Source organism: Hetaerina americana, unplaced genomic scaffold (assembly GCF_022747635.1).
Source record: "Hetaerina americana unplaced genomic scaffold, ioHetAmer1.1.p SCAF_257, whole genome shotgun sequence".
Classification (NCBI taxonomy): domain Eukaryota; kingdom Metazoa; phylum Arthropoda; class Insecta; order Odonata; family Calopterygidae; genus Hetaerina; species Hetaerina americana.
The window spans coordinates 190,789-203,695 of record NW_027286827.1 but is presented as its reverse complement, the minus strand read 5'-3'; the positions used below and the strand labels follow the sequence as shown (position 1 = coordinate 203,695).

Here is a 12,907-nt window from a genome sequence, read left to right as displayed (position 1 = left end):
AAGTATACAGAGATGGAATAATGAGTGATGGTGGAGTGAGGCAGTGGTGCATTTAAGTTAAAAAGTGGTGGCACCAATGTTCACAACAAGGACTGCAGTGGTCGGCCTAGCCTTGTGGCAGATGAACTGACGGATGGTCATTACTTGGACATGATGCACTTTTATCCATTTACTCATTACCCAACAACACCACTGATGCACAACACTGTCACTCATCACTTAGTTGATGCACAGCACACATTTCCCAATGACCGTCAACATCTTTGAAGTTTATTGCTGATAAAAACCTTAACACTAAACAGTTTTTAAATTTGCTGGGATTTCTAATTGCATTGTATATTTTGACTTGCTACTATAAACAAATGATAAGCAGCACAGCATTAAAAACACTGCACCTCAAGGCAAACTGCCCTAGTGTCTGTGTCAATACAGCAAAACTTCAGCTCCCCATACTAATTCACTCACTACACACAAATGGAAGTTACTTTCTGCACAGTCCTCGCATAATTCCACTCCAAAAAAAATGACTGAAAAATGGAAAAATATATACCTTCTATGGCTAACAAAAAACTCAAATGAATCCCACAGAATGAAAAAATAAAGTTTCCATACATAGCCGTTTATATGACAACCATATATTTCAAATACTTTGGTTATCCAAGTATTAAAATTATCCGTTTCATCTTACATCCATTAGTATGGATAATCAAGAACTTGCCGCACCTTTTGTACTTCAGGTTGTACTACTTGGTTGCTGCCCATTTGATGGTTGGCTGGTGGGCATGGTTTGGCTCATTGGTTGATATGATATATCACAATATGTTAGTTTAAACCCATCGGATCCCAATTTGTTAGCTCCACTCCATTGAAAATCAAGGCATGCCTCCTTTTGCCCCACTTCCAGAATATTTCACCAGGAGTTCACCAGTATTGTATGCTGATGACCTCAAGCCAAATATCTGCTAGTAAACATTCTGATTTGAATGATTATGTATTTAAAACATACTATGATACGCTGAAGTGGTATCGCTTTAATAATATTATTTTAAACAATGATACTACTACATGCATTTATTTTCATACCAAGGGAGCATATCTGTTACACAATTTCACCAGTAATATGCTGTTCTCAGTAGCAGGCTCAGCACAATTTCTTTAGCTCCATATTTATGAAATAATGATCTAGTTCATTCATTTGTCACAATTGGCTAATAACGAGCAACTGGTATTTCCATGATCAGAAAGTTGGCCCCTTTAGCGTTGATTGAATTCTCTGGTAATTGCAGCATGCTCACCTGGCTCCTGACACAATGTTTTGGGAGAACTCATCCATTTCTTTCAAAGCCTTTTACAAAAGCAGACTATAACAGTTTTTGAGTGCAGTACCTTTTTATTACTCCTGGTAAACCCTTCTTTTTCTATGGTAAAATTTAACCTCCCCATTTGTTAAAAGCTTTCTTAACCTTCCCTGTAAACACTAGTGTTCTTAATTTTGACACATGTGGGAAAAATGGCATTCAAAGCATTCATTCCATATGCTCTCTGCTTAAAAGGCCCATATCTCTGTATCTGTTACAATAAATAGGATTCCTAAGCATAGCTGGTTCACTTCATCATTGTAATTCTTTTAAAAGAGAGATAAGCTAATTTTGGAGAGCGCAGTGTTCATCAGTGTACAAAAACATTTAGAGGGTAAGTTATAATGTAGTTATGATTTGTAATGTCTATATACATACATACATGTCCATGACTGTTCATTACTCTATGTATGTGTAGACATGACAGTAATGATGATTATACAATGCCACGGAACGCGATAAATGAAATTTATGGAGTAATTAAAAGTTAGATATAATTACCTTCAACGTTTCCTTCTTGAAGTCTAGTGGCATTATCCTTCAAATGTTTGGCCAAGTTTTCCAGTTGCATTGATGTATTTTGAAATTCATTCAGAGCTAATTTGGCCAGATAAATTCTTTGGGTAGTATTTTCCAAAAATTTCTCAACTTCATCAAGTTTTCCAGTAGAATAAGTTATGTTTTCACTGAGAAAATGAAAATATTAATCCTAAAACATATTTTCATGCAGCATTAGGTACACATGTGCTAATCTGCACTGGCAATCATCTTACCTGAGACTATCAATCAAATTCTGCATGTTTTCTAGGTCATGGGTGCTTACTGTAGTATTCTTCACAAGTTGCCTTATTTCATCAAGCCTCTTCTCCATTCTCTCAAACTCCCGTGTATATGCACCCGTTGCTCCGGTCTGTTTTATCTTTGATGCAGCATCTATTACCTCATTAGTTTGGTCTAAAATATAAGAATTTTATCAGGTTATACTTACTCAGAAACTAAAAACATTAGTAAATATTTAAGTTCTACTCAGGGAAAAACATTTACAACTAGGCAGCAAAAAGTGAAACGTTTGACTACTTGGTGTTCTAACAGCCCATAAAAGCATTATTCATATTATCAACCAAAACAATAAAATTGGTACATATTTTTATCTTGCTTGTGTTCTTTGAAAGCAGAAGAGAACTTGATGACACCTTGATGACATGTGGACTTGCCATTATTATCTGTAATCGATGGGCATTAATTTTTCGTCAAAGATTTTTCAATATCTAAGGCTGCTTACTGTGCATGGTGGAATATACACAAGTATTTATTCCAAGGGCATGAGTAGATATTTTAGACTCATTTTTAATCCTTTAATACCTTACCCAAAGGTGATTCAATTAAACTGTTAACAAATTCATAAGATTTAAAGAATAAGCCTCCTTTTTGAGTCAACTTTGGCAGAAATAAAAACTCTCATATTCTTCAAATTCTCCATCCGCAGTCACAGGATACTGTGTATGTGGTAGCACCGAGTAGTAAAAATATGTCTATGTAAACAAACTTTACATACTGAGCCCCAAGACAAAAGATCTGCTATTCATGACATTAATTATGTTAAATACATTGGCTTGTATACTTATTCAACTTTATTCTGGAAAAAAACCTATTGGTAACATTAAAATTAGAATCATGCCTGTTTCAATATTTGATAGACTGTAATACATTGTTTACGTTACGTTACGTTGTAATACACACTAATTGATTGCCACTTACTATCAATGAAAAACATTTGGGGCTGGTGCAGAAATGACATCTCAGCAATGCTGCAAAAATTCTGTTATGTTTGTGCCTCCTAACACCTATCATGGAAGTCCATCAATCGACAAATATCTTAACATTAAAATCTATATAAGGAATGGCCATAGAACAAGAAATTCCAATAATATACATGCTGAACCTTTTCACCCCTCTCAGTAAGACATACCATTCAATTTATTTGGTACATAAAATGTTGTAAAAACACATGCATAATGATGTACCTTGTGACAGGATATGTCTCCACCAATGTTTTAAATACATTTAAAAGCACCCGGGGGAACATGTTGAATGTTATCCTAAATGATTTTGCAAACAGCAAGGTTAAATCACTATCTGGGAATAAGAAGGGAAGATCTATGCTAGCATTCAGAGACAAGGCGGGTAAGATAATAGTTGACACAGAAAAGATCCAAGAAAGATGGAAGGAATATATAGAAGTACTGTATGGTAAAGGACTTAAGCCAACAAGGTTAGACATAGAAAAGGAGCATGACAAAGAGGAAGATAGCTTAGGTCCAGGCATACTCGACGATGAGATAGAAAGGGCATTAAGAGAGATGAGACTAAATAAGGCAGTGGGATGGATAACATTCCGGCAGAACTATTGCAATGTTTAGGAAAATGTGGGAGGAAGAGGCTATATGGACTGATTCGTAGTATCTATGAGGAAGAAATCTGGCCAGAAGACTTTGTGAGATCAGTGTTAGTTCTTATTCCGAAAAAGGTAAAGGCTACATCATGTGAGGACATTTATTAATATTTATTCCTTATTCAAACATCAAAGCTGAGTTTCTCAAGCATGAATATTTGTGCCCTTTTATTTTGCTGTTCCTTTGTACAAACAAAGTTGCTGATATTTTACGCTACACCTCTTATTGCATACTGGGGTATTGCTTAATCTTATCTTTTAACTTACTCCATTCCTCCATGAACTGCAGGTTCCATGACCATATGTTACGAAATAGAAAAAAATAGATGGTGACATATACCTTGCAATTGCAGAATTGCAGCTACATATGATGACTATAAAACAATTGATTTTATTTTGCTGACAGTAGTAGGCACTAACGAGAATAAAAAGGATGGCGAGGAGGGCAAATGTTTATTTAGGGGATGATCAATTTGAGTTCTGGCAGGGGAAGAGGCATACATGTTAGGAGGGGAATAATATAGAGAAGCATAAGTACAATCGGGATGGATTTGTTACGTGGATTCCAAGAAGGCATTTGACAGTATTAATTAGGGAGAAGTAGTGATTCTATTACAGACGATAGAAGTAGATTGGAGGGAGAGACAACTTATTAGCCACCTGTAAATGGAAGTAGCCAACAGTAATGCTGAGATCACAAGTAACACTCTTAATGGAAATCATAGGATTTTTAAAATGAGTAAATTTCTTAATTTAAATATTTAAAGCTTTGCCATAATGTTTTGTTAATTGCTACATCTTATATATTTTTTTATTGTAATTACAACATAATCAAACATTACCAATTCCTTGGGGAGATAAATCACCCATGAAATGAAACATAAACATGTTAAATGAAACCTAAAAAAAAATACATTCTTCTATACTGGGTACTTCTCAAATAATTCAATTGGAATTCACTTTCTTAGGTTTCTACAAGACCATAATTGTGTTCTTAACAAACAATATCTGTACTTTTTCATTTGACCTGCCAACACCTCAATCTCCCACTTCCATTTCCAAACAAATATATTCTATATCATACACACACTACCAGTAAATGAGACCTTTTCGAGAGACAATAACATAAGTCAAGAATGGCCTCGTATGCAAAATGGCTGGGCAGCACACATACATGTTTACATTTGCATGCCAATGCAAAATTAAAACAGATGGGCCTCTAAATTTCAGTAAATGATTTTTATCTGTAATAGGTTAATTCTGAAGCCATTGAAGTCCAATCTTTTGGCTCATTATTTTCTAAAATATACGAAATTTTTCATTCACACGTGGTTTCATCAAAGCGGTTCTACAGAAGAGGATAAAATGGAATGTGAATAAAAGTAATTTGCTCTTCTCATCATTATGGAAAAATTAAATCACATAACCAATCATTTAAGTAAATCCCTGCAAAACTCACCTCTGAGTTCATTTAAAATTCTATCCCAGTTGTCAAAACATTCACCGCATGACTCACAAACCGGGGCATTGCCAATATAGCCTCTTGCACACTCATTACAGGAGTAGCCACCAATTCCAGTGGCACAGACACAGCTTCCATTGGTGCGGTCACATTGAAGTGTTGCAGAACCAGCTGGATTACATTGACAAGCTGATGGAAAAATATAAACAAACTTTAAAGGCAACATTTCCATTAATAGATATACAGAACAAATCTTAGAGTTGATTAAGACACCTAGCCAAAAACATATTTTTTGATGAAACATTTGTACCACATGATGCCCACTTTGACTCGTGGTTTCCTTGAAATAATAATTATCAGGTGGTTAACCTTTTAATTTCTTGCAGAATGCTTAACCAAAAAAAAACCAGCAAAAATGGTTTGATGCCCATTACTGGAAAATGCAACATTGGTCCATTTCTAAAAAAATCCCTTTGACCATGAGGGCAAAACTGTAGGGCATGAGAAGGGCACTCACCATGGCACTCAACAGTTGGATTTCCCCAATGATTCGCTTGGCACTCATTGCACTGTCTCCCTCCAAATCCTGGCTTGCATTCACACTGGCCATCATACTGTTGAAGAGGAGATAGTTTCAAAATTTTACGCAATAGAAAATAAATCCCAAGTGTGGATCACAATACGCTAAAAAAGAGCACAGAATGCTAGGAAGAAAGTAGCAACTACAAGGTAGGAAATTCTGAGATTGGCAAAATATACCTGATTGCACTGCTCATAGTATGATCCCACTGGGTCACAGTCACAGGCCTCACAACCAGAACCACTCGCTATTTTCCAATGGTTCTCTTTGCATTTATCACAGGAGAGCCCCACAACATTTGGTAAACACGAGCATTGTCCCGTTTTTGCATTGCATGGACCACCTTTGGAGTTAGTTCCAAGAATGTCGCAGACACACACTGAAAAAAAATATGTCAGGGACTTATCAAGAGATATTCAAAACAAGGACAGATTCATCATTCAAATCACATGATTATAAATTAAGCCAGTTGCCAAAATAATGAAATGATAAAATGTTGTACATATCAATAAAAATAGAAAAACCCCATGGATTTCTAAGGCGATTGCATATTGCATTTCCCTGATAGCTAAATGGGTAGAGCATTGGCCTGGCAAGGTGTAGATATGTGGTTCAAGTCCAAGTCTTGGTCAAGGAAACTTTTTCCCACTTGTGATCCACACCCTTCCACTTTCCCCACTTACCTTGTGCTTGCATTTACGTAGATTTCTATCCCCTCTCTCTCTACCAATATTTGTAAGAATGTATTTTCTCCCTTTGTGGGTTTTTGTGCCTTGGGAAAAGGAGGAGTCTACTGCATATGTGTGTGTGTATGCACATATGCACATATAACCGAAGTAATTTTCAAGTTATCATTATTTCTTGGTGGCATGCAAAATCTCACCGATACACTGTTGATTCACAGCATCTCCAAAATAGTCAGCTTTGCACACTTCACAGTTGAAGCCTTCTGTGTTGAACAAACAATTCAGACACTCTCCAGTCCTCGTGTCGCAGTTTCCCGGGTGAGAGATGTCAATGTTATTGCTGCAATTGCATGGTCGACAAGAGCCCCCGGGTGTGTCTGGATTGCCAAAATAGTTGTCCGCACAAACATCACACCTTGACCCTAAAGATTAATATTTCAAACCAAAAATCACTAACTAGAAGGAAGTTAGTTCAAAAATTAAATTAAGATATAGATGATAAGGTACGGTTCATGCAGAGTATAGTCTATTAACGATCATTAATAATCATTTACTATCTGGTGTAATGGAAATTTACCAGTTTATCTATTGGCTGTAGTATGCATGCAATAGGTCAATCTCCTATGGTGATTATTGTATTGCTGCTTATTGAGGTACTCACTTAAAGAGAAACAAAATAATCTGGAGAAATGGATACATTTATTCGTCACATTTAAGAACAAATGATTGCAGCAGAGATTGCTCATTGCATTTCTCATATGTTAATGACATCAAAGACTTAATACCAGCATTTGTGTGTCATTAGCACCCCCATAATTAAGGATTTACCCTGCATTGCAAAACCATACCTCTCTTTTCACTTCCCCAGAGCACGTTAAGTGCTGAGTGGGGAGCACTTTGAGAGGTTATGATGGCAAGAGTTTTTCAGTTGTAGTTACGCTACTGATAGGGCAGAACAGGCCTTGACCCTTCACGTCACAAACCTCTCTATGAAAGTGAACCCTGAGAACAATTCCTCGCCCTATAGGTTCGAACTAAGGAATAGGGTTAGCAACCTCACCCTGGGAACTATGAGTTTGAGGGAGCCAAGAAGTTCACTTATCTAAGAGCCATTCTAAATAATGAAAATAAAATGTCTAAAGAGATGATCCAAAGGGTGATGGCTGGCAATTAGGCCTATTATTAAGGTACCTCTCCTTAAATAACACTCTTGTCAAGAAAAGTAAAACTGAGCCCAACCCTAGAGTCAGTGGTCCTCACCTGCCAACTCCGAGGTGACCGTTTGATATAATTTCTGCATAGGTGAGTTTTTCCCCACCTGGGGCTTGGTTGTTTGTAATTGTATTTGTTGTTATTTTTAAGTTAAAAAATCCTACATCATTGTCAGAAAATGCTGTTTTTGCATAAATGATAAATAAATAAAAACATGCAGGAATACAAATACATATGACATTCTATGCATGGTGATTCTTCATAACATCTTGCTCCTTTAAGCCCCCCAAAATTTTAGAGTGTGAGAGGACACCTCGGTGGCTGGCCTGGCTAAAGCACTCGGCTGGCCATCTAATGGATCTGGGTTCGAATTCCAGTCAAGGCAAATGATTTGTATACTTTGAAATCAATGCATTGGAGATAAATGATTATAAGGTGGGGAAGAAAGATATGGCTAGGTTCTGCTGAGTCACTGCAACTGGCATGGCTGGGCCACCTAGAAAGAATGGATGACCGCAAAATGCCCAAAAGACTGCTCAATAGAAGAGCGAGATGGCGGGGGTCTCGAAGAGAGAGAGGGAAACCAGGGAAGTAATGGCTGCAGGATTTGAAGAAGATTGCAAAATAGAATAACAATGGCAAAGGGATACTCGAGCCATTTTTCAGATGCTAAGTTCTCCTTTATTTAAATGAAATCGATTAGTTACCATCAACTGAAATCAATTTGAGAAATATGAAAATTCAATTTGAAAACTCATTACCATTTTTTTTTATGATTCATGACAGATTTAATTATGGGAGATAATCAGAGATACATTTTATTTGAATAACTTTATTTCATGGTATCTTCTCATACATTAGGGCTCTCAAATGTTTTATGGCAATCAACGGTGTATGAGATTCTAGGGAGGGAAATGCTTTATGGTGCTATGCATATCAAAACACTGTATTATCCAGATTTATACTATTCTAGAGGTGATCGGATTGGTGCCATGGCTAACATGCAGGCTTCCCACCGAGAGGGCCCAGGTTCAAATCTTGGAGTCAACAAACATTTTCCATTGGTATCAGACCCCTAAGTGCCTTTTGACAAGAGTAGGCTAATGTTGATGTTGGATTTCTATCCACCCATCCATCCCTATGGCGCAAATGACCTTAGCTGTCGGTCGCCTCCCGTTAAAACTACAACTAATGGAATAGAGGCACATGATGGCGGTAGCCAAAGCTCGGCTGCAGTGCCATCAATGACTATGACATCACTTAGCAGCACCATGTGTGCAGCGTCACTTTCATTTGATACTTCAATATGTCTCCTCTCCAAAGAGTACTTACTTCAGGTCAAATCTGGATGGCACATTTTACTGATTACTAAGTTCAGAATCCTAAGTCCCTTCAAACATATTCTAGAGTCTACAGCAGTAACTACACAAGAGTCCACAGCAGTACAATCAAAGAAATGTCCCAACTTTTCATTGAGTCTTATGGCAGATTATAAAAATATTTCAGGATAACAATGGACAATAATGATATCACTACAAAAAAACTAACATTTAAAACTGTTTTGCTCTCAAATGCTGACATTGAGGCACCTCATATAATTGCTATCGAGAACAGTCAACCCATCTTTGAGGCATTGATCCTTTGAAAATTGTATGCACCCAAGCTCTTTCTATTACCGTTCCTCTTCATTGTCTACCCATCATCCTCTCCTTCATTATTCATTTTGTCCCCTCCTCGAGAGAATTTCTCTTTGAGGGCCTATCAACGATGATCAAAGGATTTATAGAGTCATATTTGTGATAGACAGTGGTGTGGCATGCCACTAGGTATCAAAACAAGCAGATTATCACAAGGAACATTATGATATTGAACATAAGCAATGCTTAACAGAGAAAAGTTAGAATTACAATGGTCAAAGGGGAATCCATTGGAGAGAGTTGCCTGCTGGACCAGTTTGACTTTTTTTTGAGCAGTAAAAATAAGTGCCAGTAATATCAGCATTGAACTGGTCAAGCGGGTACCCACCTCAAACAGATTCTCAGGTGATTGACAAGATTGCCCTGAGTCACCATTCCCCTTTTTCACCCCAACTGCATTTTGCCCTCACTCCATTCCTTTTGACCCACCCTATCTCGCCATGAATGGCCATTGTAAACACCCAAAATTTCACATCTTCCCATTGGGCCATCCATGGTTTTCCAATTCAAAAGGGTCATATTACACTATTTTTATTAATAATTACTGAAGCTCACTAACCCAAGGAATCAATTAGGGTTGCATACCTGCATAGCCTGTGCTGCATTCACATACCACATCTTGTGTATAGGAGTCCAGGGAGCAGCGGGTGGCATATGAATGCCCTGAGTCAGCAGTGTCTGGACAAGGACAAGGACGGCATGGGATCCCCTCCCCAATCAATGGATTCCCATAATGGCCTTCTATGCACCTGAAAAACATTGTCAGTCAAAGAAGTGCAAACTATCACCATCACCACGGAGTCATCCACTAATGGGCATTTGCTCTGAAATTGTTGCATTGAAATGCACATTAGGGGATGACTCCGATAAAAGTTACAGTTGCGGCATCTCCCACAGTTTCTTTGGAATTTGTCAAGGTATAAACAGCCTAAGTGCTTGAATGTTGGCTTTGACCTCGTGGACTGTGGCACATCGCGCATGACTACGAATGCCTGTGATATTCTTTGTGCGGTATTTTGTCACAACATCTTGTTCCTTTAAAAGCCCCAAAATTTCAGAGTTTAAGAGGACGCCTCGATAGCTTAACTGGCTGAAGTACTCAACCAGAAATTGAGGGATCTGGATTCGAATCCCAGTCAAGGCGAATGATTTTTACACTCTGAAATTGTTGCACTGAAATGCACATTAGTGGATGACTCCGTTAAAAGTTACTGTTGCGGCATCTCCCGCAGTTTCTTTGGAATATGATTCAATCCATTCATAGGATGTAACTTTTACACCAAAACGTTTCAGTTCATGCTGGATAAGCTAATGATTGACACAGTCAAAAGCTTTAGTGATATCAAAAAATAATCCTTAAGTTTCAGTTCTATTATCATATCCTAAAAGTATTTGATTCATCACATGTGTGGCTGCTGTAGTAGACCTTGTTTTTCTAAAACCATGTTGAGATGTGGATAATAAGTTAAGAAATGTTACTAGACGATAATAGTAAACTATTTCAAATATTTTCTCCAACTGGTTCAACAAAGATAATGATTTAAAAGATTTCATGGCCATTTTGCAACCTTTGCCTTTGTAAATTGGCACAATTTGGCTGATTTAAGAGGGATTGGGAAAATTCCAATTCTTAGGGATTCATTAATTAAGAATAACAGCTGATCTTCAATTGCATTAAAATACTTCTTTACGACTATCCCTGGGACGCCATCTAATCCAGGAATAAAGTTGTTAGGGAATTTATTGATTATGTTGGTCAGCTTCATGGCTGAACAGGGGAATAGATATAATGAATTTCATGGGTTAGGAATAGGAGAATAATTAGCTGAATTGACTTAAACTGTGGGATTTTGATGGGATAGGTAGAAATTATTCAGAATGGAGGCCATTTTAAAGTAATCTGGAATAGACTTTCAGAGCAGAGTCATGCAGTTGAAGATCTTGTTGTAAATTATTTGTACCCTTGAATTTGTAAATTATTTTCCAGATTTCCCTAGCATTATTGTCTGCATTGGTAAGTTTATGATTGTTGAAAGATTTTTTATCACACTGTAAGGTTTGGCGATAACTTTTCTAGAGTGCTGAATAGTCCCGACGATCAGCTAGATTTGATTTGCTTTTGTTATACACAGCTGCAGCATTCATTTTCTTTGAAAGCCAACAAATTTCATCAGAGACCCACTGACTTTTGAATTTAACAGGTTAGTTTTTGTTTTCCATATGCTTCAGGACAAGGGGAAGAGAGATTTCAGAATAAATTAGATAGGTCGAATAGGAATATTCCAAGCTTTTGCCGAAGGACTTCAAGGAAAACAAATCAGACCACTCATGGTAATTTAATAAGTCACAAAAGGCGATCATATTCTGATCAGAGAAATACCTTATGTAGTATTTTTCATTTTGTTGGATGTGGACACAGCCATTGTAGAAAGAAGTGGGTATTGATCTGATAGGTGGGCATTAATGGTATTTGCTTGCACAATTTCAAGGTCAATATTAGTTAATACATTATCTAAAATGGTTTGAGAACTAGTACCCAATCCACTAGGTTCACTGTTGGTTGGATAGAAGTTCAATGATGTTTGTAAATCCATGAATTCCTTTTTAGCTTTAGAATCGTCCATAAAATTACAATTGAAGTCACCTGTAATTATTATGCAAGGGTCATGCATTTAACTATGGATTATTTCCAAGAGTTTCATAAGTTTGGTCAGGAAAAAGCAAAATTCACTCTTAGGCAAACAATTAATAGATAGTACATAAAAATCAGTAGCATCCATTTTGAAGCAAGCAACACAGGATTCACATGATTGTTCTTTATTGAGACATTCACATGAGAAACCAATTGGAAAATGGGAAAAGCATTCAGTAATTACAATCAAAACACCACCATTTTTGCGTACAGATCGGCGAAAAGCACCGGCAATAACATACCCAGCCACATGAAGAGTGTCAAGTTCACTTGCATTTAACCAATGTTCGTTGACACAGATCACATTGGGTTTGTACGCATTTACTAGAACCTTGAGGTCCAGTAATTTATTGCATATGCACTGAATATTTATGAGCAAGAACAGGTTATCCTTCCGGGAAGGAAGTAATTATGTCACCAAAAGTTAAGGAGGGCAATGGTAAAGGAAGGGATAATTGAAATAAAGAACAAATGAGATGATATGGTCTGGGATGAATAAGATAATCATGTATAGTGCCTGACTGGATTTAATTCAGCACAAGGAGCGATAAATCATACAGATATTCCAAAAATACCATTTACCTTTTTCAATAAAAGACAAATGCTATTGGGGATCGGGATGGTGCAGTGGATCATGCATAGGCTTCCCACCATGAGAGCCCGGGTTTGAATCCCGGAGGCAGCAGATATTTTCAGTGGCCTCCCGATCTCTACTTAAGATGCTTTGTGGAGAGCACTTTGAGTAGGTATGATGTCTGTTGGATGGGA

At 37.3% G+C, this 12,907-nt stretch overlaps 1 protein-coding gene across 3 annotated transcripts in view; it reads right to left on the bottom strand.

The window, feature by feature from the left end:
* The window catches only part of LanB1 (laminin subunit beta-1), a 115,100-nt gene that overhangs the window by 21,372 nt on the left and 80,821 nt on the right, over positions 1-12,907 (bottom strand). For all 3 annotated transcript variants that reach the window (XM_071586762.1, XM_071586763.1, XM_071586764.1), the window contains 7 exons: positions 10,033-10,196; positions 6,736-6,960; positions 6,032-6,231; positions 5,790-5,886; positions 5,270-5,461; positions 2,132-2,312; positions 1,860-2,044 (listed from right to left, as the gene is read on the bottom strand). In XM_071586762.1, coding sequence (XP_071442863.1) covers positions 1,860-2,044; positions 2,132-2,312; positions 5,270-5,461; positions 5,790-5,886; positions 6,032-6,231; positions 6,736-6,960; positions 10,033-10,196 — 1,244 coding nt within the window. The remainder of the gene's footprint in view (positions 1-1,859; positions 2,045-2,131; positions 2,313-5,269; positions 5,462-5,789; positions 5,887-6,031; positions 6,232-6,735; positions 6,961-10,032; positions 10,197-12,907) is intronic.